Source organism: Megalops cyprinoides, chromosome 4 (genome assembly GCF_013368585.1).
Source record: "Megalops cyprinoides isolate fMegCyp1 chromosome 4, fMegCyp1.pri, whole genome shotgun sequence".
Taxonomy (NCBI): domain Eukaryota; kingdom Metazoa; phylum Chordata; class Actinopteri; order Elopiformes; family Megalopidae; genus Megalops; species Megalops cyprinoides.
In genome coordinates, this window is record NC_050586.1 from 7,314,528 (window position 1) to 7,339,588 (window position 25,061).

The following is a 25,061-nucleotide window of genomic DNA, read 5'->3' on the forward strand; positions in this document are numbered from 1 at the left end:
CAAATATGTATGTATATACTATGTATTAAATATACACACATACGCAAATATATTTATATATACATACACGTATGAATAGAAATCAAATGATCCTTTTGGCTCTGTGCAAGCCTGGTTGGTGCCAGGTCCAGCAGTCCTGCATGCACATGGAGCTAGGAGTGAGCTGGTGTGGGTTCTGTCAGCGCTGTCGGGGCTACTCCCCGGCCTCACTTCTTCCGCCTGGGGCCCGGCCCAGTTCTTCCAGAGACACACGGTTATGCCACTCTGCTGTCACCCGGGAGCGGACCGAAGGGGCAGTTGGGCCCGGGCTTCCGTCTCACGGGTGGCCGCGTCCCTCCCAGCAGAATCAGATCCTCTTGGGTAGCAACAGTCACGGCGCTAGCGTCACTGGTGACACACTGAGTTGGAGCAGGGAGAGATCTAAAACATGCAGGACAAGGGGTCCTCCAGGAGAGGTTTGGGGAACACCGTCCCAGAGGGTGCCACCCTTAGAGGCCTTTCAGTAAGCGCATGGCACATTTTGACACGTTAACTCCTAAGAACAAAACCTGACATGAAACTATGAGGAGAAAGGTGGAGGCTGATCAGGAGTCTGCGTGAACAGCAGGTGGCACTACACTAACAGCATCCAGGCGCTAATGCTACATGGGGGGGGGGATGTCCAGCACAGGTTATCAAAATGCCAGAAGGTGCGTAGGGACGAGAAGCAGGAAAGCGGAGCAAACTGCAAGCCGGGTACGAAACCGAGTCCAAACCCACAGGGGCCGCGTCCAGAACACCACGGGGGGGTCACGGCGCTGGTCCAGGAGACACAGACAGGGCCTCCCATCCACACGGCCGCTACAAGGACTGATTCTTTTTTTTCTTTAATGATCTTGAGATGGTGTCATCATTATTAAAAAATAAAACATCTGAAGAAAAGGCTTGTCACAGTAAGACTGCAAAGAATGGCAAATGGTGACCTTTGGGTCCACGTTGGCGGCTGGCTGCCTCTGTCTTCACTTCGGCAGGCGGTTTTAATTAAAAACTGAGTCATGCCATGATCTCTTTTCTGCTGGAGGTAGAGGGACAATGGAAGAGGCTTGGCAAAATAGAGAATATAAATATATATATAAAAAAATTCCAAGACGCAGGTCATCGGTTCTTTTAAAGAGATTAATTAACACTTGTTCAAATTTAAATCACCATAATTTTTCTCCATGAATTCATAAAAAAACAACAACAAAAAAAATTAAGTTTGTGATCTGTTGGCATTACACTGAAGCAATGGCAAATGCAGGTGTCTGAAGGTTAAGGGGGGGAAAAGTACAAGGGTCATGAATTCCACCCCACCCATCAACTCGCCTCTTCAATATTCATTATTGCCTTCCCCCACCCTACCCCCCCAACTCCCCCCCCCAAAAAACAAAACCAAAAATGAAGAGCTGTTTCTCTCTCCAGGTGGTCTGATTCCTGACAGTCCCATGTGATGCAGAAGAAGAAAAAATAGACTGATGCAGAGAAATATGTATATTTCATATATAAATCTGAGTACTGTGGCAGTCAGCTTTCTGATCCTTCCCATCCCCAGAAGGACCTTATTAAATAACATCACATAACCGCTCAAATTCCAAATAAAACTCCCTATAGCTTCTAATAAAATCTGTACATTTTTTTTTTCTCTTAAAAGTCTTTAGGATTCATTTGTCCAAAAGGGACCTTTTATTTTTTTTTTTTCATTTTATTTTTTCACAATTTCATTATTAAATCTTCATATTTTTTCTTGATTTAGTAAGTGGGAGTCTTGTTCCGTGGGTGTTCTGCTTTGTTGGAGATGTGCATGTGGTTGACTTTTCTGTATTGGTTCATCTTCGTTGGTCAGTTTTGTTAGCAGCACTTTTTCTTGCGTTTGCTGTTTTTGTTCAGCTTGACCACGTCGTTCTGTGCCTGCTGCGGCTGCTTGGCTTTCTTGGCTCTCAGCACCAGCTCTGTAATGCAGTTGAACATCTGTGGAAAATGAGGAGCAGCGATACTTACACAATAAGTAACTTGCACAGGCTACAAGTTTTACATGTTATCCATTTATACCACTGGATATTTACTAAGGCACTTGTGGGTTAAGTATTTTGCATAACGGTTCAACAGCAGTGCCCCAGCAGGGAATCGAACCGGCAACCTTCCGGTTACAAGCCCTGCTCCTCACCACACCACCACACTATGCTACTGCTTGTCAGTGGCTGTATGAGCTGCACCCATAATGCTCTATGAATCTGCGGCGACAAAACGCTGCCGCGTGGTTGCGCTTGGCGGTCTAAACGCTTCTACATGCGGTTCTGAATCGAGGCTCCGGCGGCCACCGTAAATCTCCATGGACCACCCCCTCCCCCGCTTTAAGCCTGCCTCCGGCCCCCTTAGACTCCACCCCCTCCCCCGCTTTAAGCCTGCCTCCGGCCCCCTTAGACTCCACCCCGTCCCCCGCTTTAAGCCTGCCTCCGGCCCCCTGAGACTCCACCCCCCCGAGCCCTGACCCCACCCACCTCCTCTACGTTTATGTTCTCCTTCGCGCTCGTCTCGAAGAGGCTGATCCCCATCTGCTCGGCAAACTTCTGCGCGTCGTTCGTCTCCACCACCTTGGAGTTGGGGTCGTCGTTCTTGTTCCCCACTGAGACCGCGGGCCAGGGGAAAGCAGAAGGCAGAGGGAGACAGTGAAGCGGTTTAGCGACGGCTGAGTGGATGCTACACGGAGCTATCGCTATAGCGCTGTCAGCAGTATTAAAAAAGAGCTTCACCTAATATTCGACAGACGTCGTCACAGTTCTGATTGATTTCGTGGAGCCACCGTTTGACGTTGACGAAAGATTCTGCGCTGGTGACGTCGTATACCACGATTACCCCATGCGTCCCCCTGTAGTACCTGGAGAGGGAAGGACAGACGGTACACAATGTAAGAATCCTCAGTGACTGCTGTCCTACCTTTCTCATCCACTGGGGGGAGCTCTAAGCACACATTACACTGCTCTGCTCAGGCGAGGATCAATCCTGAACTCAGTCAGGCTCAGTCACTGGTGTAGTCTATATGAAAATGAGGGGGTGTGGACAGAAAGCAGAAAACTCACAATACGTAAGTAACAAGGCTATTATATCCCCAAGTTATATCTGACAAGAAGTTTTTCCAGACAAATTTCACTGAGATCAAAATGCAAAGGCTATTGCATATTGTCACCATCTGAACTGAAAATAGGGTTCCTTATCGCTGCACATACTGGCCTTTTGCTGACACAGGGTGTAGTGTCAGTCAACAGGAAGAAAAACGTTCTGAGAGGAAACCCAGGCAGGTGAATCCAAACAAGTTTTTGGTTCTGAAAACATTTGGCTATGAATGGATTCTTGGTTCTGGATAGGTTTTTGGTTGGGAAAACACCTCCCTTTCCTCTAAGACGTGTTCCTGTCTCAAATTATCTCTCTCGATACATCTATTATCTATCTCGATATATCTATCGCAAGATTTAGCCCACGGACTAAGTTGGATTTAGAAACTGAAAGTGGCTCTGATTCTCACTCTCACACGCAAACTGCCTCCTGTCCTGAAGCAACAGACGTGACATCACAAGATGCGTGTGTTTGTATGCGTGTGTGTGTGTGTGTGTATGTGGCCTCACATTCACATGCACTAATTCACCCTCACAACACACCTTCATCAGACACACAACTTCAGGTTCATGCACATCAATTACAGACCTCTGAGCTGCACACTGAATGCTTTAAAACTGAATTTCGCATCCGAATCTAAAAAATGCTGAACAAAAACTTGAATTTTTAATTGGAATGTGAGGCTCTCGAGCGCGAATTGAAGATGATGAAATACATATGCAAATCGTGAAATGAGTCTGCTCGATGAAAGAGGCAAAGAAATTCCAAATTCAAACAGACAACAATTTCGTCCTTTCTGGTCCCAATCTCACTGCATAGTCACTCCCCAGACACAACAGAGTGGACCCAGCCCAAGGATGGTCTGAGACAGGAAGGAGAGGGCTGATCTGCATGCAACATTCTGAAAAATGCACTAACTTTCAGCACATCTACACGTTCACAAAAATACTACATAAATGTGTTTAATGCGTTAATGTCTTTAACGCATCAACTAGTACAGTAATGTCTTCGTTTTTCGGAAGCGTTTCACTACATGCTCAGTGCAGCATCTTTAATATGACACTGTCTTTGATCACATAAGAAGTGGTAAGAGAGTGATCTTCCAGTTTTCCCCAGTCGTGGTGAAAATCATTTTTTCTGATTTCTGATGCCCTCTGGATATAGTTCTCCTGTGAAGCACTCGGCACTCTGGGATGATCTGACTGTGAACAGTGCTGTTCTGAGTATAGCCTGACTGGCTGACCGTTTGAACCCACAGAACTTCAGAATCTGCCTCGTCACCGCCGGGCCTGGCGGCAGAGGGAAGTGGCGTTTCCCCCGGGCCGAATGCCGAACGCCGCCGCGTAAACGTGTCCGGCCGGCGTTACGGGACCACTCCAGCGTAGCGGACATTGTTCGCAGCAGAAATAAGGTGACCTAGCGGCTGGCCGACCGAGCCACGCAGCTGGGCTGTGTGTTTTTGGGAGGGGGGAGGGGTGAGGAAGTGCCTGTGTGTGAGAGACGCTGGCGACCCGCCCGTCCCTCTGCACCAACAATGGGGCCTTCTTCCCCCCGCAGGGGGGGGACACATTAGCACCGCCCCACAGGGCCACTCGCTCATGTGCGTGTCTCGTACGCCTGTGTGCCTGTCGCTTATTCTCTGCGGCCCCCACCGCGGACCGGCAGTCGCGGCGACCGGGGAGGGGGACGGAGAGGGAAGTCTCTCGGGTGTGGGGTCCTGAGCTGGGGGGGGGGGGTGCTACAGGAAATGGAACATAGGAGGAAAGGAAACAGCACAGATCACGTGACCTGGGGCCGAGGATTCGATGGAGGATGGGTGAGCAGTTAGGGGAGAAAGAGGGAAAAGCAGGGAGGGAGAGAGAAGGAGAGAAAGAGGGGGGAATGGAACAGGAAGACAGACAGTGGAGAGGTGGAAAGAGAGAGGCGTGTGGGCACGAGATCTGTGGGAGAGTGAATAGCAAAGCGGGGCCTCCCGAGGACGGGAGCGTAAAAATAATAATTAGGCATATTTGGGTGTGATCAGATGAAAGATAAAAACAAAAACAATCAAAGTGTGAGAGGAAGGCGAGCACCGGCCTCCGCCCCCCGCCCCCAGTAATGCCCCCCCTCCTCCCTACAGGCCCGCACAGGCCCGGGAATGAGAGCCAGAATGAGAATGAGGTCTCTGAAGCTCCTCGCTGCGCCCGTCCCGGCTGCGCTGCAGCACAAAGACCCCTTTGAAGGGTGTTTTTCGGCCTCTCAGTCCAGTGGGACTGCAGCGGCAAAGCCTCGGCCTGTCACAGCGGCGCGGTAACGAGAGGGGGCACCGCGCAGGCAAGCGCCGCGGTCACCCTGTCAACCCCACGCCTCCCCACCCTGCCGCTGCCACTGCCGCCGCTGCCACTGCCACCACCACAGGCACACCCTCCAAACCCCCACACAGCCTGCAACCTCACTCTTACACCCCGCCCCCCACACAGCCTGCAACCTCCCTCTTACCCCCCCCACACACAGCCTGCAACCTCCCTCTTACCCCCCCCACACACAGCCTGCAACCTCCCTCTTACCCCCCCCCCCCCCCCACACAGCCTGCAACCTCCCTCTTACCCCCTCACACACACCCTGCAACCTCCCTCTTACCCCCCCCCCCCCCCCCCCACACGAACACTGCCAGTTTCAGATGCCCCCAGAAACTGTTTCCCCCTCCCTTCTACATGTGTCACAACCCTGGGTTTCACGTCTCAGCATCCAGGTGACAGCGGTGTAGAGCAGGCTCTCCCTGCCAGCCGCAGCCCCCCCCCCCACCCCCCCACCCCGCTGCTGAAAAACGCTGTTCACCACGTTCTTCCTCCCGAAATTCACTTTGCTCTAATGAGGCACCACGCCACACCACTGCTGCACACAATTAGAGCCCTTACAACGACAACAACAACAACGGCAGCAGCAGCAGCAGCAGCTACATCACCACTTCAGCTGCTTTCAGAGGCCTCTCTCCCCCCAGCACACTGGCTCTCCTTCGCACAGAGAAAGGGAGCCCTCTAATTTGGTCGAAGCAGAAACATCAGAGAGAGAGAGAAAAAAAACCCCAGCGGTTCCATATCCTGCGTGTCAGACAGACGACGCGACGTGAAAAAAAAAAACGCTGCAGAACAATCGCGCAAGCTCCGCCCACGTCTTGCAGAAACCGCCAGGCGAACAGGGAGCCAGACCTCAGAGGCGCGGCCGCGTGAGCCGGGAGGAACGGAGGGCGGTTTATCAGGGGCGGCGGTCAGTTATCGGTGCTTAACACCGCCGCGTTCCGCGCCGCTCGCCGGGCTCTGACCCCGGGAACCCGCAGCCTCGCGGCCTTCTGGGGCCCTGCGGCGCGCGCAAGCCCACGCTGCTGCTGTTCCGTTTTGAGCGGGGGCGCTCGTTACCGCGATCAGGTGAGCTCTCTGGCGGAACAAAGGCCTGCCGGAGAACAGGGCTGATCTGGAATCAGCGTGTGATAACCATCTGTCACAACTGTAAAAATCTTACTTCACGCTAACTGTCCCTCGCTTTTTCGCGAGCGAGCCGGAGCTCACCCACGGACACACGGCGGCGCCGGCACACGCCAGACGGCCGCGGCGTCCGGAGGGGGCGGGGTGTCTGCGTGATGTAATGCCGCCATACGACGGCAGGCTGACTCAACCGGGAGCCCGGTTCCAGCTGGCAGCCTCCCCTCTGGCCGCGACACACCGCGCCATGGCAACTTAACCCCGTTGCCCGGTAGCCGTGGCAGAGGCTGGCGCGGTGGCGGGGGCGGACAGACGGCCGCTCAGGCGCGCGGGAGGGTGGCTCTCGGGGCCCTGGGCCACGGTCCCGGCGGAGAGCCAGGCCGCGGTCCGCCAGTTCGGACAGAAACAGAAACATGTACTGGCCGGACGCGGGGAGTGCCGCCCGAAACGTCTGTGGCTTCGGCTGCACTCACAGCGCCGTGAGGAGGGCTAATCTGAGCCGGGCAAAAAAATAACTGCCGCAGAGAACGACAAAGCGCCAATCGCTAAGAACGCAAAGAGTGTAAAGCAGCAGATTATCAGTAAAGGGGGGGTGGGGGGTGGGGGGTGACTGTGTGCAACAAAACGAAACATAATTCTGCACCTCCCGGTGTGGGCCACACACACAGAGTGCAGCTGTCAATAAAAACAACCGTGATTACTATGTCAGGACTCATAAAAGCTTCTCAAGACACTGTGACAGCCATGGGTGGGCGGGTCTGGAGGGAGTCGGGTAACAGGAAGAGGGCGGGGCGAAGCGCCCCGTGGCCGGAGTGACGCAGAATGAAACACCTGATGCCCAGCAGGCCCCGGAGAGGAAGTGTGAGGAAGGGAGCTAACGGGCGTGAGCCCACGGCCACATGGTTCGACCGGGAGATGACTAAGAGCTGTCCCTCTGTCCCTGTCGCTCTTGATACACAGCAGACGACCGCACCAGCGCACAGATGACTCACTCCTGTATGCGTTTTTTTTTTTCTCTTCTACACATGATTCAGGTTTGCTGTGGAAGTGCGTGGCAGTTACGCTTACATTTACATTTACATTTATTCATTTAGCAGACGCTTTTATCCAAAGTGACTTACATAGGTTACAGTTCTTTACAATGTTATCCATTCATACAGCTGGATATTTACTGAGGCAATTGTGGGTTAAGTACCTTGCCCAAGGGTACAGCAGCAGTGTCCCAGCGGGGATCGAACCAGCAACCTTTCGGTTACGAGTCCGCTTGTCTGAGACCGTTAGGCTGCTGTCAGTGATCCTCTGCAGCTCCTCCCTGGAGTGTCGCTGTGGAGGGCGCTGGACAGCCTTCAACTTCCCTTCCCACTCCACCGAATCGGACCAAACCCGCACATTCAAGCCTAAACCGGTACGGCCAACTCGTACGCATGTTCACCATAACAGCGGTCTAAATTTGCAGGATGCAATATTAAGTTTATGGTGTCATTACAGAAAAAAAAACTCAAATACAGCGACTCACAGCGGCAAAGCATCAAATATCCTTAAATAAGAACAGAGGTCGACGACCTCCATGTCCGAAGTTAGCTCTAACGAATTACACTCTGCAAACAAACAAACATCACAAGGGCCGTGTGAGGCAGCTGTCTGGGCAGAGTTCCGTAATGACACACAAAGCCCCGGGGTGGAGACGGAGGCAAGAGAACCAATGTGGAGCCATGAGTCACGCTTGCAGGTGATTTTGTAATGTTTTGCTTGCAATAACGTAGTTGTAAGCAGCTGTATTTGTTTTTCCATAACTGTAAGTGTGTATGTGAGTGTGTGTGTGTGTGTGTGTGTGTGTGTGTGTGTGTGTGTGTGTGTGTGATGAGCTTCGGTTTTTTGTATGAGTTTTTGTACACTGCCTCAGAGGAGCGGTTACCTCTGGCCCAGTGGACCAAAACAAACAATCTGACATGACAAAAGATCTCCATTTCTGCCATCACCATTACCGAACGGGCTGTTAAATCCTTCCAACAGTTTTCAGAACAAAACTAAATGAAACAACATGCTACACTGATACGTAATACAAACAGGTAATGATCTGCTTTACTGATCTGTAACTACTTAGGAATAGCACAGTGGGGCAATAGTGGCAGCAAGTGTGGCGCCCCCTACTGGTACTCACGTTGATGTGATGGTGCGGAAGCGCTCCTGTCCCGCTGTGTCCCAGATCTGCAGCTTCACCTTCTCCCCGTTGATCTCAACTGTCCGGATCTTGAAGTCCACCCCGATCGTCGTGATGTAGCTACCTGCGCACACACATGCATACATACACACATCACCGCATAACAAACACACACCCATCGCCCCTCAGCTGCTTGAGTGGTATTTTTAGCTGGGCACCCTGCGTAATGTTGGAATCGTCTACTGTACACCACCACCCCTCTGAACTTCTACCATGGCCACACCCTGCACCCCCCAAACAGCACACCCCACAGTTACAAAACCCCTAATTTAGTGCACTTTGTGGTGTGTCTGATTTTAGTGCCCAGAGTGTGCCTGTGTTCCTGACCCTGCCAGCGCTGGACTGCAATGCTCGAAGGGCAAACTCACCAGGTTTTCCTCATCAGCTATGCTTGAGCGAATCAAAACTAAAGAACGTGGCCTTTGCAGAAGCGTATTATTGCACATGCTAACGACATGCTTTCAGCCATCTGTAAAAAATCTTAATGAAAGATTTTGGATTTGGGCAGCAGTGTAGTAAGGTGCAGGGCTTGTAACCGGAAGATTGCTCGTTCGATTCCCCACTGGGGCACTGCTGTTGTGGCATTGGGCAAGGTCTTCAACCCACAATTGCCTCAGTAAATATCTATCTGGATAAATGGCTAAAACTGTCACTACATGATAGTGATCATATAAAGTAATGTAATAAATCAAACAAAACCTTTAGCCCACCTCCAATAATCACCTACAATCTGTAATTGTAAACGGCAAGTTTTAAACAGTAAAGAAAGTTGCTGGTTTTCATCAAAACTGCACCTGGCGTGTGCCCTGAGGATGCAGTTTACGATTTCAGTTTTGTCCAAAATGAGATTCCTCGCCCTCTGCTGAGAGATTCACCTTGTCTGGCACAGAGGAGAGAGTAGGAAGCATGTGACTAGCAGCAAGGTGACTTGCTCCAGGTGACCTGCTCTCCTGGGAGCGGAGCAAGCTGAAGCAAGGCCTGATGGGAACTGCTTGTCCTTACAGAGGACAGAAGAGTCAAGTCCTTTGTTTGTGTGCATGTCTGCTCGCCCCGGGTTTTTGTGAGCACAGACCCTGAGAGCCGAACTCCCTCCATGTCACCGTCTGTGTGAGGGGAACAGCAGTGAGAAGGGCCTCCTACCTGAAAATGTGTTGTCCGCAAATCGCAGCAGCAGGCTGCTCTTCCCCACCCCTGAAAAAGACAAAGGGGGCGGAGTCAGAAGGCTGTCACACGCACACGCACAGAAGGCTGTCCTCCAATCGAAACTCAGACAGGTCACACACACATCGATGACAACGCTGAAGATTTACAAAACAAGGCAGACCAATTATCAACATTCCAGAATTGTCATATTACAAAAAAATACAGGAAATAACAGCAGGAAGATGACTTAAAATGTGGAAATTGGTTGGAAACTCATGTTCCTGTCCATCATTTGCTCTTTTGTACCAAACATATGTCACACGCCACTTCACTCAATATCAGATTTCTCAGTTTAGAGAGCCTTCATTTCCATATAGACTTAGAAAAGTGTTTCTAAACCATTTTCCATTCTCCACCACTGACTATTCTCAAATAGTTTATCCTTCCAAACATATAAACTATAAAATTGGTCTTGTGGCTGTTTTATTAAGCATCAATCAAAAAGGATCACATTTTAACAAGAATCCCTAAAAGGTTTCATAGATATGAATGAGGCTTTTAGCTAGACTTATAACTGTCTCCTTTTCACTTGCCTACACTTGTACCCCAAGAATTTTTGTCATTTTCCTTCAGAATTCTCTGATAATGTGAAAAAAAGGTTGCGTAACATAGAATGCTGTCGTGTCTCTGTAAAAGATGGCCTTCTGGTATTTTTCCCCTGAAGCACCATCTCGGCCTGCAAGCAGGGAAAAGCATCAGTGACCCATAGAAGCCGTAAATATGCTCACAGTATTTATGGTTATTCAAGGTTTACAATTCTTTTTGGGTTCATCCTCAGGTGTTTGGCCTTACGTAGCAATACAAATCAGTCTCAGATGCACATTTTATAGAGGGAGATTTAAGGCTATATTTTAAATGAAAGTGTCATAAAAAATAACACGAAAAATGGATTTTGTCAGGAGAGGGGATAACACTGAATTGCTGTTAAATGTATTGCATTGTTTGAGTGTACCTTTACTTGAGTATGATGCTAATATGTAACACTTTAGGATAACTGTTAGTTTTTACTGTTATTGTATGAATGGTATTGTTTTTTGTATATGCATTTTGGCAGCTTTTCCATCCCATAGGCTGTAACCCAGCTCTATTGTTCCAATGGCTGTTCCTGTTACTCCTCTGATACACATTTTAACATCATCCCACAGCAGCCTTGAAAAACCCTCTAGAACAGAGAACCAGCCAAATAATAAATGAATAAACATGGATATCATCTTTGCTCAGGGCCAGCTGCTGACAGAGGAGCCAGTGACCGGTCTCAGCTGAGGGATGGCAGGGGCAGGGGGGGTATGGGGTGGGGGTGGGGGTTTCATTTCATCCCTTTAGCTTAGATTAGATTTTTCCCTCCATTCTGACATCAGATCACTCCACCGCACGCGGCAGAGAGCCGAGCGCAACTTGAGAATTCTCTTCATTAAAATGTAGGTCATCAGCTACTTTTGTTTCCTACATTTCATAGAAACTTCTCTTACTGCACAGAGGCACACACACACACCCCGGTCTGCCCCGAAACTAGAAAATCCCCATTAGACTTCTGCATACAAAACATTTTTTACAATAAACCAGCTTTATGTGTTTGCTTTATTCCTTTTTTTTCTGTCAGGCACCCCCTTGAATGCCAAACAGATATCACGGTTTTCAAATTAACAACCAACTGCATTTCAGGGCCCGGCGCTGACACATTTTTCGCAAGGATGAACTGGAGTGGAATGACAAGTATTCATGCTTCTTACTATTTTAATCCTTATTTTCATCATCATTATTATTCTACCTCTTGTTATTTTTACAGTTTTCCTTGTGATCATGATTTACGTCACACACACACCCCTCTATGATAAGACAGCAGTGAGGAGCTCTAAGCTGTGTACACAGGCACTGATGGAGGCTACCAAACAGGTTTGGAGAAGGCCAGCACTCTTAGACTGCTCATCCTGGGGGCCAGCGCTGCTTTGCAGACCGTTAATAACACTAACAGGGAGCACTGAGAGCTTCCAGAGTGTGCAGGCCTTTCTGTCTGTTTTCTACCTGGACTGACTCCAACGCAAAGCAAACATTTGGACTGTACACTTATAGGAGAGTCTGACGCACGATCATCCAGCGTCCCGCATGGGATTTGCACCCACAACCTTCCAGAAACAGCGGGGCAGCAGTGTGGCATAGCGGTAAGGAGCAGAACTCGTAACTGAAAGGTTGCCAGTTCGATTCCCCGCTGCGGCACTGCTGCTGTACCCTTGGGCAAGGGACTTAACCCAGAATCGCCTCAGAAAATATCTAGCTGTATAAATGAATAACGTTGTAAAAACCTGTAATTGATGTAAGTTGCTCTGGATAAGAGCTTCTGATAAATGACAATAATGTAATGTAATGTAAATAAGAACGGAGGAACTTGGTGCTCAGGCATGACGAATGGCTTTGCACACACGGGCCAGGCCAGCAGCAGCCAGATAAAAGCAGGCCCAAAACTGCGGACCCACTTGTTGGACCTTTTGGCCGGGGGGTGAGGGACGTGTCCGACGAGGCAGGGTGACGGTTTCGGCCAAGCCTCTGTTCGTACGGGCGCTGACGAGGGTCGGGCAGCTGGGAGGGAGCAGACATGCGGGGGCCTGGCAGGGGTCCAGGCTCTCGGCCCATTACCTCAATAATGGTGTAATGCAATCCTGTGGCCCTGCAGTCGATTGGCCGGGAATTAATAGCCAATCCGAAAGCAGGAAGACACGCCCTCTCTCTCACAGGCAGCGGACGTGCGGGCAGGCCTCCACAGACCCTCCACGGGTACAGCATCCTGTCCACGCCACAGGTGCTGCCCAGGCTTTGAGTGACGCGGGGCAGGACTTCAGCGCTTATCTCATCTCCGCTAAAAGGTCCCTGGGCTCTCGAATTCATTACTCGCCACCTCCTGCGACCAATTCATGTCTAATGCATAATTAATGCGTGCTAAACGCTCTGCCTCACCGTAAAGACGCTGCAGCGAAGATGCCTGCTGTAGCGCATTGCCTCCAGGCCTGACTGTCATGAGAGGGGGGGCTTGGAGAGGGTTGCAGAATGCAGCTCCATAACATCCATGGCTGGATGCTTAAACAGGACAGCCAACCTCTCCACCCAACCTCAAGCTCACCGCCAGCTGCTGCCCTACATCTCACTCCTCGGAGCTCCGAATGCGTTTTCAACAGAAATCGCGCTGCTGGCCTACTCCTACCGCCTTAACCTTACCTCCGTACCAAGAGTGGAGATATACAGGCGTCTCTGTAGGAGGCAGTATGTCACTGACCTCTCAGGGGAAAAATCACAGAAGCACCAGTAAGATGACCCCACACACACACACACACACACACACACACACACACACACACACACACACACACACACACACACACACACACACACACACACACACACACCTGGCCACAGTAATATGGAGACAATGAGCGACAGAGCTGACAACACTGCTGAATCTCTGCTCTCCTCTCCCTGAACGCAGCACTGACCCCCCTCAGTCAGACTGTGCCTGTACGTGTCCCTGCTCTGTCAGACTGTGCCTGTACGTGTCCCTGCTCTGTCAGACTGTGCCTGTATGTGTCCCTGCTCTGTCAGACTGTGCCTGTATGTGTCCCTGCTCTGTCAGACTGTGCCTGTATGTGTCCCTGCTCTGTCAGACTGTGCCTGTATGTGTCCCTGCTCTGTCAGACTGTGCCTGCATGTGTCCCTGCTCTATCAGACTGTGCCTGTATGTGTCCCTGCTCTATCAGACTGTGCCTGTATGTGTCCCTGCTCTATCAGACTGTGCCTGTATGTGTCCCTGCTCTATCAGACTGTGCCTGTATGTGTCCCTGCTCTATCAGACTGTGCCTGTATGTGTCCCTGCTCTGTCAGACTGTGCCTGCACGTGTTCCTGCTCTGTCAGACTGTGCCTGTACGTGTTCCTGCTCTGTCAGACTGTGCCTGCACGTGTCCCTGCTCTGTCAGACTGTGCCTGTACGTGTCCCTGCTCTGTCAGACTGTGCCTGTACGTGTCCCTGCTCTGTCAGACTGTGCCTGTATGTGTCCCTGCTCTGTCAGACTGTGCCTGTATGTGTCCCTGCTCTGTCAGACTGTGCCTGTACGTGTCCCCAGCCCTACTCTGTCAGACTGTGCCTGTACGTGTTCCTGCTCTGTCAGACTGTGCCTGTACGTGTCCCTGCTCTGTCAGACTGTGCCTGTACGTGTCCCTGCTCTGTCAGACTGTGCCTGCATGTGTCCCCAGCCCTGCTCTGTCAGACTGTGCCTGTACGTGTCCCTGCTCTGTCAGACTGTGCCTGCACGTGTCCCTGCTCTGTCAGACTGTGCCTGTATGTGTCCCTGCTCTGTCAGACTGTGCCTGTATGTGTCCCTGCTCTGTCAGACTGTGCCTGTACGTGTCCCTGCTCTGTCAGACTGTGCCTGCATGTGTCCCCAGCCCTGCTCTGTCAGACTGTGCCTGTATGTGTCCATGCTGTCAGACTGTGCCTGTACGTGTCCCTGCTCTGTCAGACTGTGCCTGTACGTGTCCCTGCTCTGTCAGGCTGTGCCTGTATGTGTCCCTGCTCTGTCAGACTGTGCCTGTAGGTGTTCCTGCTCTGTCAGACTGTGCCTGTACGTGTCCCTGCTCTGTCAGGCTGTGCCTGTATGTGTCCCTGCTCTGTCAGACTGTGCCTATAGGTGTTCCTGCTCTGTCAGAATGGACTGTGGCCTGTGGCTGATATCACAGGAATGGGGTCGAGCTAAAAAACGCCACCTGTCGCATCCTATGAGAGCTGAGCTGAGCAGGCATGGCAGTGTAGCGTGGTGGTAAGGAGCAGGGCTTTTAACCAAAAGGTTGCAAGCTGAACCCCCTGCTGGGTCACCGCTGCTGCACCCTTGGGCAAGGTACCCACACCTGCCTCAGTAAATATCCATTTGTATAAATGAACGATATGTAAAAACTGTAAACTATGCAAGTTGCTCTGGAGACGAGTGTCTGCTAAATGACAATAATGTAATGTAATGAGAAGATTTCACATTCCAGTGTTACCATTCACAGCAACACTAGCTCTGTGCTATCACAAGTTTCTACCATTCCCTGAGACACATCCTGCCCAAGCGCTCTCTCTCTCACAAAACACACACATACACAAACCAAATAACAGTCAGGTGGGTGGAATAACTTAATTTCCAAATCAGGGCCGTGGTGTGAAAGAGGTTTTAGACAGAGAAGGGAGACGGGGGAGGAGGAAGAGAGAGATCAGGAGGAGACGGATCTGAATCTCTCAGAGAGAGATGCTGGGATATCAATCTCAGGGCCGTCACATCTTAAGCCTCCGTCGGCATGGTAACGGCGAGAACCTTCACACATGCACACACACACACGCATTTGTTTTTGTTATTTACGCACACTGGCATCGCAGCCTTCTCCTTAACGCCATCCACTCTTATCCACTCTGCCTGACGTGGATTAGGAGGGTGTGGGAGGAGGGTGTGGGGGGGTGGGGGGGCAAAGCCACAGGAACTCCCACGCACACGGCCGCACTGGCACGGCGTCTGGATCTGTTCTGTGGCGGCTCTGACGCCGGCGGGTCTTCAGCCCGGGGGGCCCTCTCACCGTCTCATCTGCGTCCCGGATTATTGACGTCCCGTGCGGATCCCCGAGCGGGGGCGACCCCCTCCTTCCTGCTAGGCGAGCCAAGGACTAAACCACATCTGGCTAGTGGCCCTCCTCAGGGCTTCCATTTCTGCTGCTCTGCAGTGACCACATGTAAGATCGTCATCGCAGAGCTGCTGGAGAATGTACTGAAATCTACTCTGCTCAGCAGCCATTTCTGTCCCCTGATCCTAAACTGCTGACAACCACCTGGTGAAAAAAGCAATGGATGGTCACTCCATAACCCCAGAACATGCTTATTATTATTATTAATAATAATAATAATAATAATAATAATAATATTTTAATTTAGCTGGATATTTTATTTCATTGGATGCAGGTTCAAATAATTTCACTCCATGTAAAGTTGGTATCAACCATCTGACCAGGTTTTATGCTGGACACTGCTGTGCTGAGCTGGAGGGCTCTAGTGACTGGATATAGGCCAAAATGGAAGAAGTTCTGACTGAAGACGTTACTTCACCTGTACCGAGTTCACACCCGGCAGGAGGTGCTGCTTTTTATTCAGATTAGCGATGAGAGGGTCATGGGTGGACCTAGCATGTGCTGACAATCACCAACTTCCTGTAACCAATCACATGATTTGGCTCTCTGAATTAAGCATGGTTGAAACCAGCAAGTCACCTCCGGCCTTACAGTGCCACCCATTTCTGTGTTTGTGCAGCCTCACTCTCACACCACTGGCTCTCACCACTGTCATCGGTTAATTCAATTTCAATTCAATTCATTTTTATTTGTATAGCGCTTTTTAAAACACAAGTTGTCACAAAGCAGCTTTACATTGTTCCCAGGCCTGAGACCCCCTGAGAGCAAGCCTAAGGCAACAGTGGCAAGGAAAAACTCCCTATCAGGAAGAAATCTTGAGCAGAACTGGGCTCAGAGGGGGAGCCCATCTGCTTCTGGCCGGCACTGGGCAGACAGAGATAAAGACAAGTTATACAATGCAATTTAAGACATTTAAGATTGATAAACACCAGTTACACCTCTCTCTGGCAGCATTCCTTGTTCATCCTCATCTCAGCAAATTTACCCTTGCCATTACCATTGCAATACATTCAATTAGCAAACGCTCTTACCCACGGCACCTTCCAGTTCAAGAGAACAGAAGTGTATCCACCCCAAGTTACATGGGCAACAGTGCCAGCACTCCCAAACCAGTGTACTGGTGTAAATGCACTCAACCACGCTCCCAACAAACATAATGAACCATTATGGTTAGTGAATAAACTACACCGTCCAAATTACTGGACCATTTAATACATTTCTCAAATTGTAGAATAATATGTGCATGACATAAGCTTCACGGCTAAGACAGGAGTCTCAGAAGCCCTCCAGGACTCGACATGTACCATAAAAACCTGCATGCAATTGTCACACTGCTTTTTCTCCCCAGAGGTCTTTATGATTCACTCTTTAAGGGCTGTACGCAAAAAGCAAGTGCAGAAAACGAAAGGACTGGCTGGCAGCACATTAACACTAAAACACGACAGAAGTACTCTAATGATATTGTTCTGACTTCTGTTCTGCCGGCTCTGCTACTGTCTGACCATTTTCAAATCTGGCCGACATCAGTGATTTCATGTAACCCAGAACTTTACCCCAGGAAACCCCAGCGTGGCTCTTAAAAAAGCCTCCTGTGATGATTTCGTTATAAAAAGCTGCCATTGGTTGCCTGAGAAAAGCAGTCTTATCTTATCTCCTGCACAGGCCACAGACACTGTTTTCCAAGAGAGGCAAGAGGAAGAAACCCATGACATCGAGACACAGGGCAACGTAATAAACCACAAACTTTGATCTTCAGCGGCAGAGCTAGAGACAGAGAGAGAGACAGAGAGAGAGAGAGCGGGGGACTCAGAAAGCAAAGCCGCCAGAGAGGAACTACACAGAAAAAAGTCAGGCAGAATCCCTTACACAGCGGAGACAGAATTGAACAACACAATCCATCGCAATTAAACCTACATCGGATAAATCCCTAACAGAGGCACGGCCTCAGACCTGCAAGCCATGGAGAGAGGATTCCCAACAGCTGTTCCTGGGTCAGCTTCCACCAGATTACATTATTGCCAGGGTGCCAAAACCCAGACCCAGGGAAACACACGAGCACCGTGCACACCCGTAACCGTGTTCCTCCTCTGAGGTGGAGAGCCAGTGGGCATTGCAATGCAAACACCGCCACGCCTTGCACACAGACACACCAAACCCTCCGACATGCAGCAACAGCAGCCCGCACACACCTGACTCAACCCGGCAACAGAGAGCGCCGAGAGAGGCCGGCAGCAACACTGCCCCGCACATAACAGGACATCCCGCATGCCCTCCGAGGCCCCACAGAGCAAGGGCAAGTTTATCCACCACACTGGGCCAATTTCCCCTTGAAAATGTACACACTGCCCAGGCAAGCAGCTGGACCTTCAACAAATCTCCCCACACCACACCAACAACGAACGTGGGCTCATACGAATGAGTCTACACGGCAGCGCATGCCGGGACAAGGAAATAATTGCACAAATCTCTCCATAAATCCTTCCGCATTGTGTTCATTTTGGTCACACCGAGGGGCGACATCAACGCCAGAACAAACAGAACCGTGTCAACACCACCATTTTCTAGCCGGCCGGCTCAAAGGAAGACCTGTCCGCCAAATTCAAATCGCCTGGCGTCGCGACATTTTGCAACCTTACTGATAAAACACTGACGATCATTGTGAGAAATTAGATGCTCTGCTCAAAGTGACTCGTATCAGACTAGACGTTGAAGACCCAATATTTTCTTGTAATATATGATCTCCTGTACAGTCAGTGTTTCAACACTATAAACTAGTTAGATACCTAACTGGCTAGTACTAGTACTGTACTAACATAATAAGCCCAGATACGCGACGGCATCAACTTGTTCTCCTTGAAAGCCTGACAGCTAAAATCACCAAACTAGAAGGACGTCCCAACAAAGTCATGTTGTAATTGCAGGTACAAGAAAATCGGCGCACTGAGGGATACTTCCCAGGGTAAGCAATTAGCTTACCCAGACCGGTCAAGTTAGTGCAGGGACGGGTTTAACTAGCTAACGTTAATTATACAACTACCAACCGGCCTAGCTTTAGCCAGCTAAGGGCTGTTAATTACTAGTGACCGAACTGGCCGGTGAGCATTACAACAACAACAAAAAATTCCAAAACGTTGATAAACAGCTTACTAGCCAGCTACCTAATGTTAGCCTACTTACTGAGCCTGGAGTCGAGCTAACTAAGTTAACTAATCGGGTCTAGATGTTTTAATTATTTAAACTCGTAAGACATCGCCTAACTGAAAATCAGGACTCGCTAACGTCAGTATAAAAAGAAGAAGCAGAAGTACGCCAGCTAAACAGAACAAATCACAAATGTTCATTCGGGTTTCGGCGAGTGCCTGTGAGTTAGCAAGCCGGCTAACCCAACTGCAATCAAACGCAATACTGGAAAAAAGGCTGCCAGAAGCTCGTCCCCGTGTCAGTACAGTTAGCTATTCAAATGTGGACACATTCAGCAAACAGAAATGTGGCTGGCGAATAAGGTATATCCGGCCTGGTCAGTTGACATTGCTCTATCCCGGTGTTATCAACCCCTCCGCCCTGACGGATGGCACCGGACGGCTGGAAGATAGGCTTAAATTTAACTAGCTAACGTTAGCTGCTATCGGTTGCTGCGGTGCGGTAAGGAGAGAGGGGTAGCTAGCTAGCCACATTCATTCACATTACATTGGTACCCCAATGCTCCTCACAGGAATAAAATCCACCCCGAACCCCCAAATTTTCCGTTTGGTTACAAAGTCCCGACAAGGCCCATTTCCCGTCACGCATCCTCGGTCTTTCCTTACCGCTGTCACCGATGATGAGCAGCTTAAAGAGGTAATCGTAGTCCCTAGCCATGCCGGTAGTTGGTGGGTTCCACCCCCCGCCTTTTTCGCCGTCGCTCTTCCCCTCTTCTCCGCTCACTGGTCCGAACACTTAGTCCGGAATATCAGCCCTCCCCCCGGGTGCTGGACTGACGTATTTCTTCTGGTGTCCGAATGTTTTACCCCCAAGCCGGCGAGTATTTATTAGGGGTTTCGCGGCGTCAGCAGTACTCTCCCTCAGCAGCAAACAGCCGGAAACTCCGCTTCCTTCTCTGGAAGTATCTGCACCCAACCCTACGCGACCAGCCTCCACTGCGCAGGCGCGGCACACACGCACGGCATATTTTCAATCAAGCCACCGCAAGGGGCGCTACACACACAGGAACCCATAGCCACATTTGCCAAAACTGAGATTACCGATTTAGACCGAAGGAAGTGTATTATATATTTTTTTTTTTTGCAGAGACGGTAGTAATGGCGTGTTAACAGCACACTGCATTGGTATTTGATTGAATCTGCCATAACGAATACTCATTCCATTGCGTCTGTCTAAACAATTTGCCGCAGAGTAATAAGTCTGCACCAGTGATTTAAACAGCCCTGGCGACACCATGCACGCTGGCTTGCCATCCAACTGAATTTGCGTTCCCCCAGACTGTAATGAGCTGTTAATTGATCTGCAGTCTGAATCACACATTTATCTGTAATGCTGCCATAGAGGACAGATCATTAGGGCAGAATTAGCATGGGCCTTGAAAAATGCATATGCTACATGGATCAGTCCACAAGTACAATATTCATTCATGTTCCATAACTCTGGTGACTCATCCTAACTGATACGACGCCAGGATTTTGACTGCCTGAAGACTGGAGCCCTGGACCCTAACCCTAAATGCTTGCTGTGTGATTAGAAGGTTCAGAGACATAACAAATGAGCCAAAGCAGCATTTTGTAGACAGCTGTGCAGACACAAACACATGGGAGCACTTACATGCACGTTTTCTTTAATTTTAGCTGACTAAGATAGTTGTTGTAACAAAAGCCAGCACACACAGGGGTTTCCAGGGATCAAATTTGGGAAGCAATCCACCAGGCGAGGGCCACAGGGTCTCAGCGCAAGAACATTAAATACCTGCCATCACAGGTGTAAGATCAGAAGCTAACAGAGTTACCATTCCGACAACTGCTGGTTTCCACCATGAGACCAAATTCGCGGATTTCCAACTAGCGGCAGACGTTGGAACATTAACTGCCGAGGCACAACAGATACGAGCAGACTCTGCTGCCCTCCTGGAGAGTGGGCCCCCCACCCCCAACCCCCGCCCCCACACACATTAAGACAGATGAAAGCGTTGCGGTAAATCCTCAAAGCGACGGGAGAATCGCACTGGCAGGGGCGCTTTCACTTTGCGCGAAAGACTAGTCGCTACTCCACACCAGTCTAGCGGGAGCAAGACGAGACAATGTGCACAACGGGCTCACAGTACGGCATAATGTACAGACTGTGCGAGCTAACAGGGCGCATGCAAACGCAGTGCACTGAATCGGTGAACGTTATAACTGTACATCACTGAACACGAATATCCCGCTCCAGTGCTGTTAAGCCATTCCACAAAGTTTCACAGATCAATGTAGCTGGACCAATCACACCCACGGACTCAACGGTCTCGGTTTTGTGGAGATTCATGCGGCACGCACGCAATTCCGCCACGTCAGCTTTGCCGTTTTTGAGATCGCACATTTCACCGCTGTCCATGTATGAAACAGCTGGACGACCCAGCGGGCCAGAAAGGAAGTCTCATCCTTAAGCTGTTCAAGCTCTGACTCAAGACGGCAGTCATCCATTGAGAAACAGTTCACAAGTTTCAGAGGAAATGCATTTTGCAAAGGATCCTGTAAATCATCTCCCCCCCATGTAAAGTTTTGGTGAATCAAAGACATAGTTGTCCTTCCCTTAACTGCCATCTTTGAAGGACAGAGAATGGATTACAGCATTGACTCGACAAAATCCAAAAATAATTTAACACAGATTTATTTCTGCTCTGGAGCAAACCTTCTGGCACACACACACACAGAAAAAAGTTAAGATAAAAACAGGGCAACAGAAAGGTGAGAAATTTCCTTACTATCTCATTTGGAACAGTAGCGTTCTCCTTAATGAGTCAATGGGCTTTTGTGGAATAGAAATTTTAATGTTGGAACAGAGTTGGCACAAACCCCTTTTGCCGTTGTCTTAATCCTTCTGGTTTTTGAATACCTGCACTTTGTGCAAATCTAAAACTTCACATCGTCATGGGAAATAAAAGAAAAAGCAAGTAAGAGGGGGAAAAAAAGAAATCAAGTCAACCTTTCTTGAGAGGTTTGAACACGAGGAGGAGTTTGTCCTTGTTCTCTCCACTGTTCACCCTCTACCATAAGCCGTGAATTCGCAAAGCTAAAGTGGATGTGTGTGTGTGTGTGTGTGTGTTTGTGTATATGAGCGAGAGGGTGGGGGGAGGGGAGGGGCACATGGGTCAGTCCAGCCAATCACGTGAGGATGGTGTCGTCGATCTCCTCGTTCGAGTCCGGCAAGCTGCAGATCTTTTTCAGGGAGCGGCGGCTGCACTCGGACAGCAGGTCGTTGCTGGCGGAGTCCAGAATGGCGCTGACGCTCTGAAAAGCCACACGCAGAGAGTCAGCCATCGCCGAACCCCATTCAGAGAGGGGGTTTACACCCAACCAGCTATGCAGAGCTATTTACAGACAGACGACCAGATTACCTCTTCCGTAAAATCACAGCATGGATCCAGACTGTAAGACTGGTACATGTGAGAAGGGGAGGTCAGACCAAGTGGCTCATGTTGAGGGCGGACCACCTCATCACAATGTGCATGTGAGCTTACTTCAGTGTGTGTGCGAATGTGTGTGCTCGTGTGTGTGTGTGTGTGTGAGCAAATGTGTGATAGCATCTCTCACTCACTCTGTATGTGCCTGGGAAGATGAGCAACTGTCCTGATGGTGGTGTCTTGTTATATAATTATGAGTCAGTATATGTGTATGTGCATGCGTGCGTGAGAGAAGAGTCCCTGTGACTGCCACACTGGATTTTAACTCCAGCATGTAGACAGCAGTGCATGGGAGAGTGTGTGTGTGAGCGTGTGTGAGTGTGTGAGCGTGTGAGTGCGAATATGTGAGTGAGTACATGTGTGAATGCGTGTGTGTGTGTATGTGTGTGTCCCTGTGACTGTCACCCTGCATCTTAACGCCAGCAAGTGGACGTCAGCGTGAGCAAGTGTGTGTGTGTGTGTGAGTGTGAGTGTGTAACTGCGCGCGTGTGTGAGCGTGCGTGTGTGTGAGCGTGATGGTGAGCATGAGTGTGTGTGTGAGCGTGAGCTTGAGTGCGTGCGTGTGTGTGTGTGTGTGTATGAGCGTGAGTGTGTGTGTATATATGAGCGTGAGTGTGTGTGTGAGGCTGAGCATGTGTGTGTGCGTGCGTGCGTGCATGCGCGCATATGAGGCTGACCTGCAGTAGCTCGTCCCCCTGCCGCAGCCTCAGCAGGCTGACGATGGTGTGCTCGCTCTGCGCCCGCACGCTGGTGTTCTTGTCCTTGGTGTTGTCCAGCAGGCTCTTCAGCAGCGGCTTGACGAGGCTGGGGTCCAGCGCGGGTGTGGCCGGGTCCCTGCACACCCACCACAGCACCCGCTCCGTCACCAGCCGGATGTCGCTCGACTGGTTCTGCAGACACTGCGGAGAGCAGAGGAGGAGGCCTGTTTAAAAGGAGGTGGGATTGCCCGAGATCGCCCGGCGCACACGGTCACACTGCCCTACCGGGCGGGCTCGCTGACGCTCTATTCAGCTCAGCTCCACTCACATGGAATAGGCGAATATTTGCTCTGAACCCGTATCCTGGTGCGTTTATTCCAAAGCACCCAGGACAACAGCCCCCCTCCCCGCCCTCACCTTGGCGAACTGTGAGATGATCCGGGGGGACACGCCGGCCCCTCCCTCGCTGTTCAGCTGGTGCTTCATGAGGTACCCCATGGCTCTGATCCCACTGGTAGCAATGGGGATCTACGGGGAGAGTAAAAAGATGAGGGGGGGGGGAAGAGGAGAAACAGGCTGTACTGAGAGGGGAACTTTAAGGAGATCAGTACGTAGTGCCAAAATACTGTATGTGTATTCATCTAGTTATATATTACAGGATATATTTGCCAAGTAGATGCCTTTCTCTTTTTTATACTGCGTTACATTACATCATTGTCATTTAACAGATGCTCTTCTCTACAGTGACTTACAGAGGTTACAATTTTAACATGTTATCCATTTACACAGCTTGACGTTTACTGAGACAATCTGGGTTAAGTACTTTGCCCAACCGTACAGCAGCAGCACCCCGGTGAGGGAATATTATCCCTTAATACAGCTAGATACTTGAAGCAATTCAGGCTGAGCACCTTTCACAAGGGCACAACAGCACTGCCCCAAAGGGGAATTTGAACCTGCAACCTTTGGGTTCCGAATCCAAATCTGTAGCTGCTGTGTCACACCGGCACCTAACTGGTCAGTGCGACCTTGAACCCGAGCCCACGGCGCTCACCCGGTCGGCGGTGGCACTGGCCAGGACAGCGTCCAGTACGGCGGCGCCGTACTCCTCCCCACACAGCTGCCCCGGTGCCGCCTTCACCGCGATGGCCAGGGCCAGGCTGCGGCCGTGCCGCACCATCCAGTCCACACCCGACATGTCCGCTGGGGGGAGGGAGAGAGAGAGTGGGGACACGGGTCAGGTGACCCGAGACCGCTGCCGTTCTCACGAACCACACTGAAAACTTTCACCTACTCAACAGCCGCCTCAGCGCAGGAAGCACCTCTACGGCGGCTCTGAGATGCACACAGGCCAGTGCTGGTGTGAGAGAGGGTGGACGACAGCGGGTGTGAGTGTGCGCATGTACAAATGAGTAGGAGAGAGTGTGTGGAGGTGTGAGTGTGACGCATGTACAAATGAGTAGGAAGAGTGTGTGGAGGTGTGAGTGTGCACATGTACAAATGAGTAGGAGAGAGTGTGTGGAGGTGCGAGTGTGCACGCATGTGTGTATGGACAGACGTGTCTGTGTCTGTATGTAGTGTGTATGGGTGTTTTAGCATATATGGACGTGTGTGTGTGTGTGTGTGTCCGTGTGTGTGTGTCCTGTATGTTTAGGTACTCACCCAGGGTATGCTGCAGTAATACACTCCTCAGCTCCTCCTCAGACAGGAAGGCACACAGCTCCCCGACACAGCCAGCCGAGGACATGCGTGTGGCGTCCTGCAGTGCACAGACACACACACACACAGACACTCCGGTGAGCCTGAGAGGCTGCGGTACGGGCGCTGCTCTCGCAGACGCTGCAGGATCAGGGTGAAACCCCGACACAAAGCCACATCCTGCAGAGGAAGCGGCGAGTCTGGCACTCCGGATGCAAGGTGAAGACCCATCACCATGGAGACAAAGCCGCCAACGGCAACAGCATCCCTGCATCCTCGCCTCAGCCTCTCATTAGCACCTTATTACTCT

At 50.5% G+C, this 25,061-nt stretch overlaps 2 protein-coding genes across 3 annotated transcripts in view; both read right to left on the minus strand.

Moving 5' to 3' along the window:
- Nucleotides 1-1,448: 1,448 nt before the first annotated feature.
- On the minus strand, nucleotides 1,449-19,817 carry rab35b (RAB35, member RAS oncogene family b). The gene is made up of 6 exons (XM_036526633.1): nucleotides 19,513-19,817; nucleotides 9,949-9,999; nucleotides 8,749-8,872; nucleotides 2,769-2,893; nucleotides 2,517-2,641; nucleotides 1,449-1,986 (listed from the first exon to the last, which is right to left on the minus strand). Exons 1-6 carry the CDS (start codon nucleotides 19,562-19,564, stop codon nucleotides 1,867-1,869), a joined length of 597 nt encoding a protein of 198 aa, XP_036382526.1. The 5' UTR covers nucleotides 19,565-19,817; the 3' UTR covers nucleotides 1,449-1,866.
- Nucleotides 19,818-21,985: 2,168 nt separating this feature from the next.
- The window catches only part of gcn1 (GCN1 activator of EIF2AK4), a 30,353-nt gene continuing 27,277 nt past the window's right edge, over nucleotides 21,986-25,061 (minus strand). For both annotated transcript variants that reach the window (XM_036526357.1, XM_036526356.1), the window contains exons 54-58: nucleotides 24,716-24,812; nucleotides 24,108-24,256; nucleotides 23,471-23,581; nucleotides 23,033-23,254; nucleotides 21,986-22,182 (exon numbers count right to left, since the gene is read on the minus strand). In XM_036526357.1, the coding sequence (XP_036382250.1) occupies nucleotides 22,057-22,182; nucleotides 23,033-23,254; nucleotides 23,471-23,581; nucleotides 24,108-24,256; nucleotides 24,716-24,812 (705 nt within the window). In that variant the 3' untranslated portion in view covers nucleotides 21,986-22,056. The remainder of the gene's footprint in view (nucleotides 22,183-23,032; nucleotides 23,255-23,470; nucleotides 23,582-24,107; nucleotides 24,257-24,715; nucleotides 24,813-25,061) is intronic.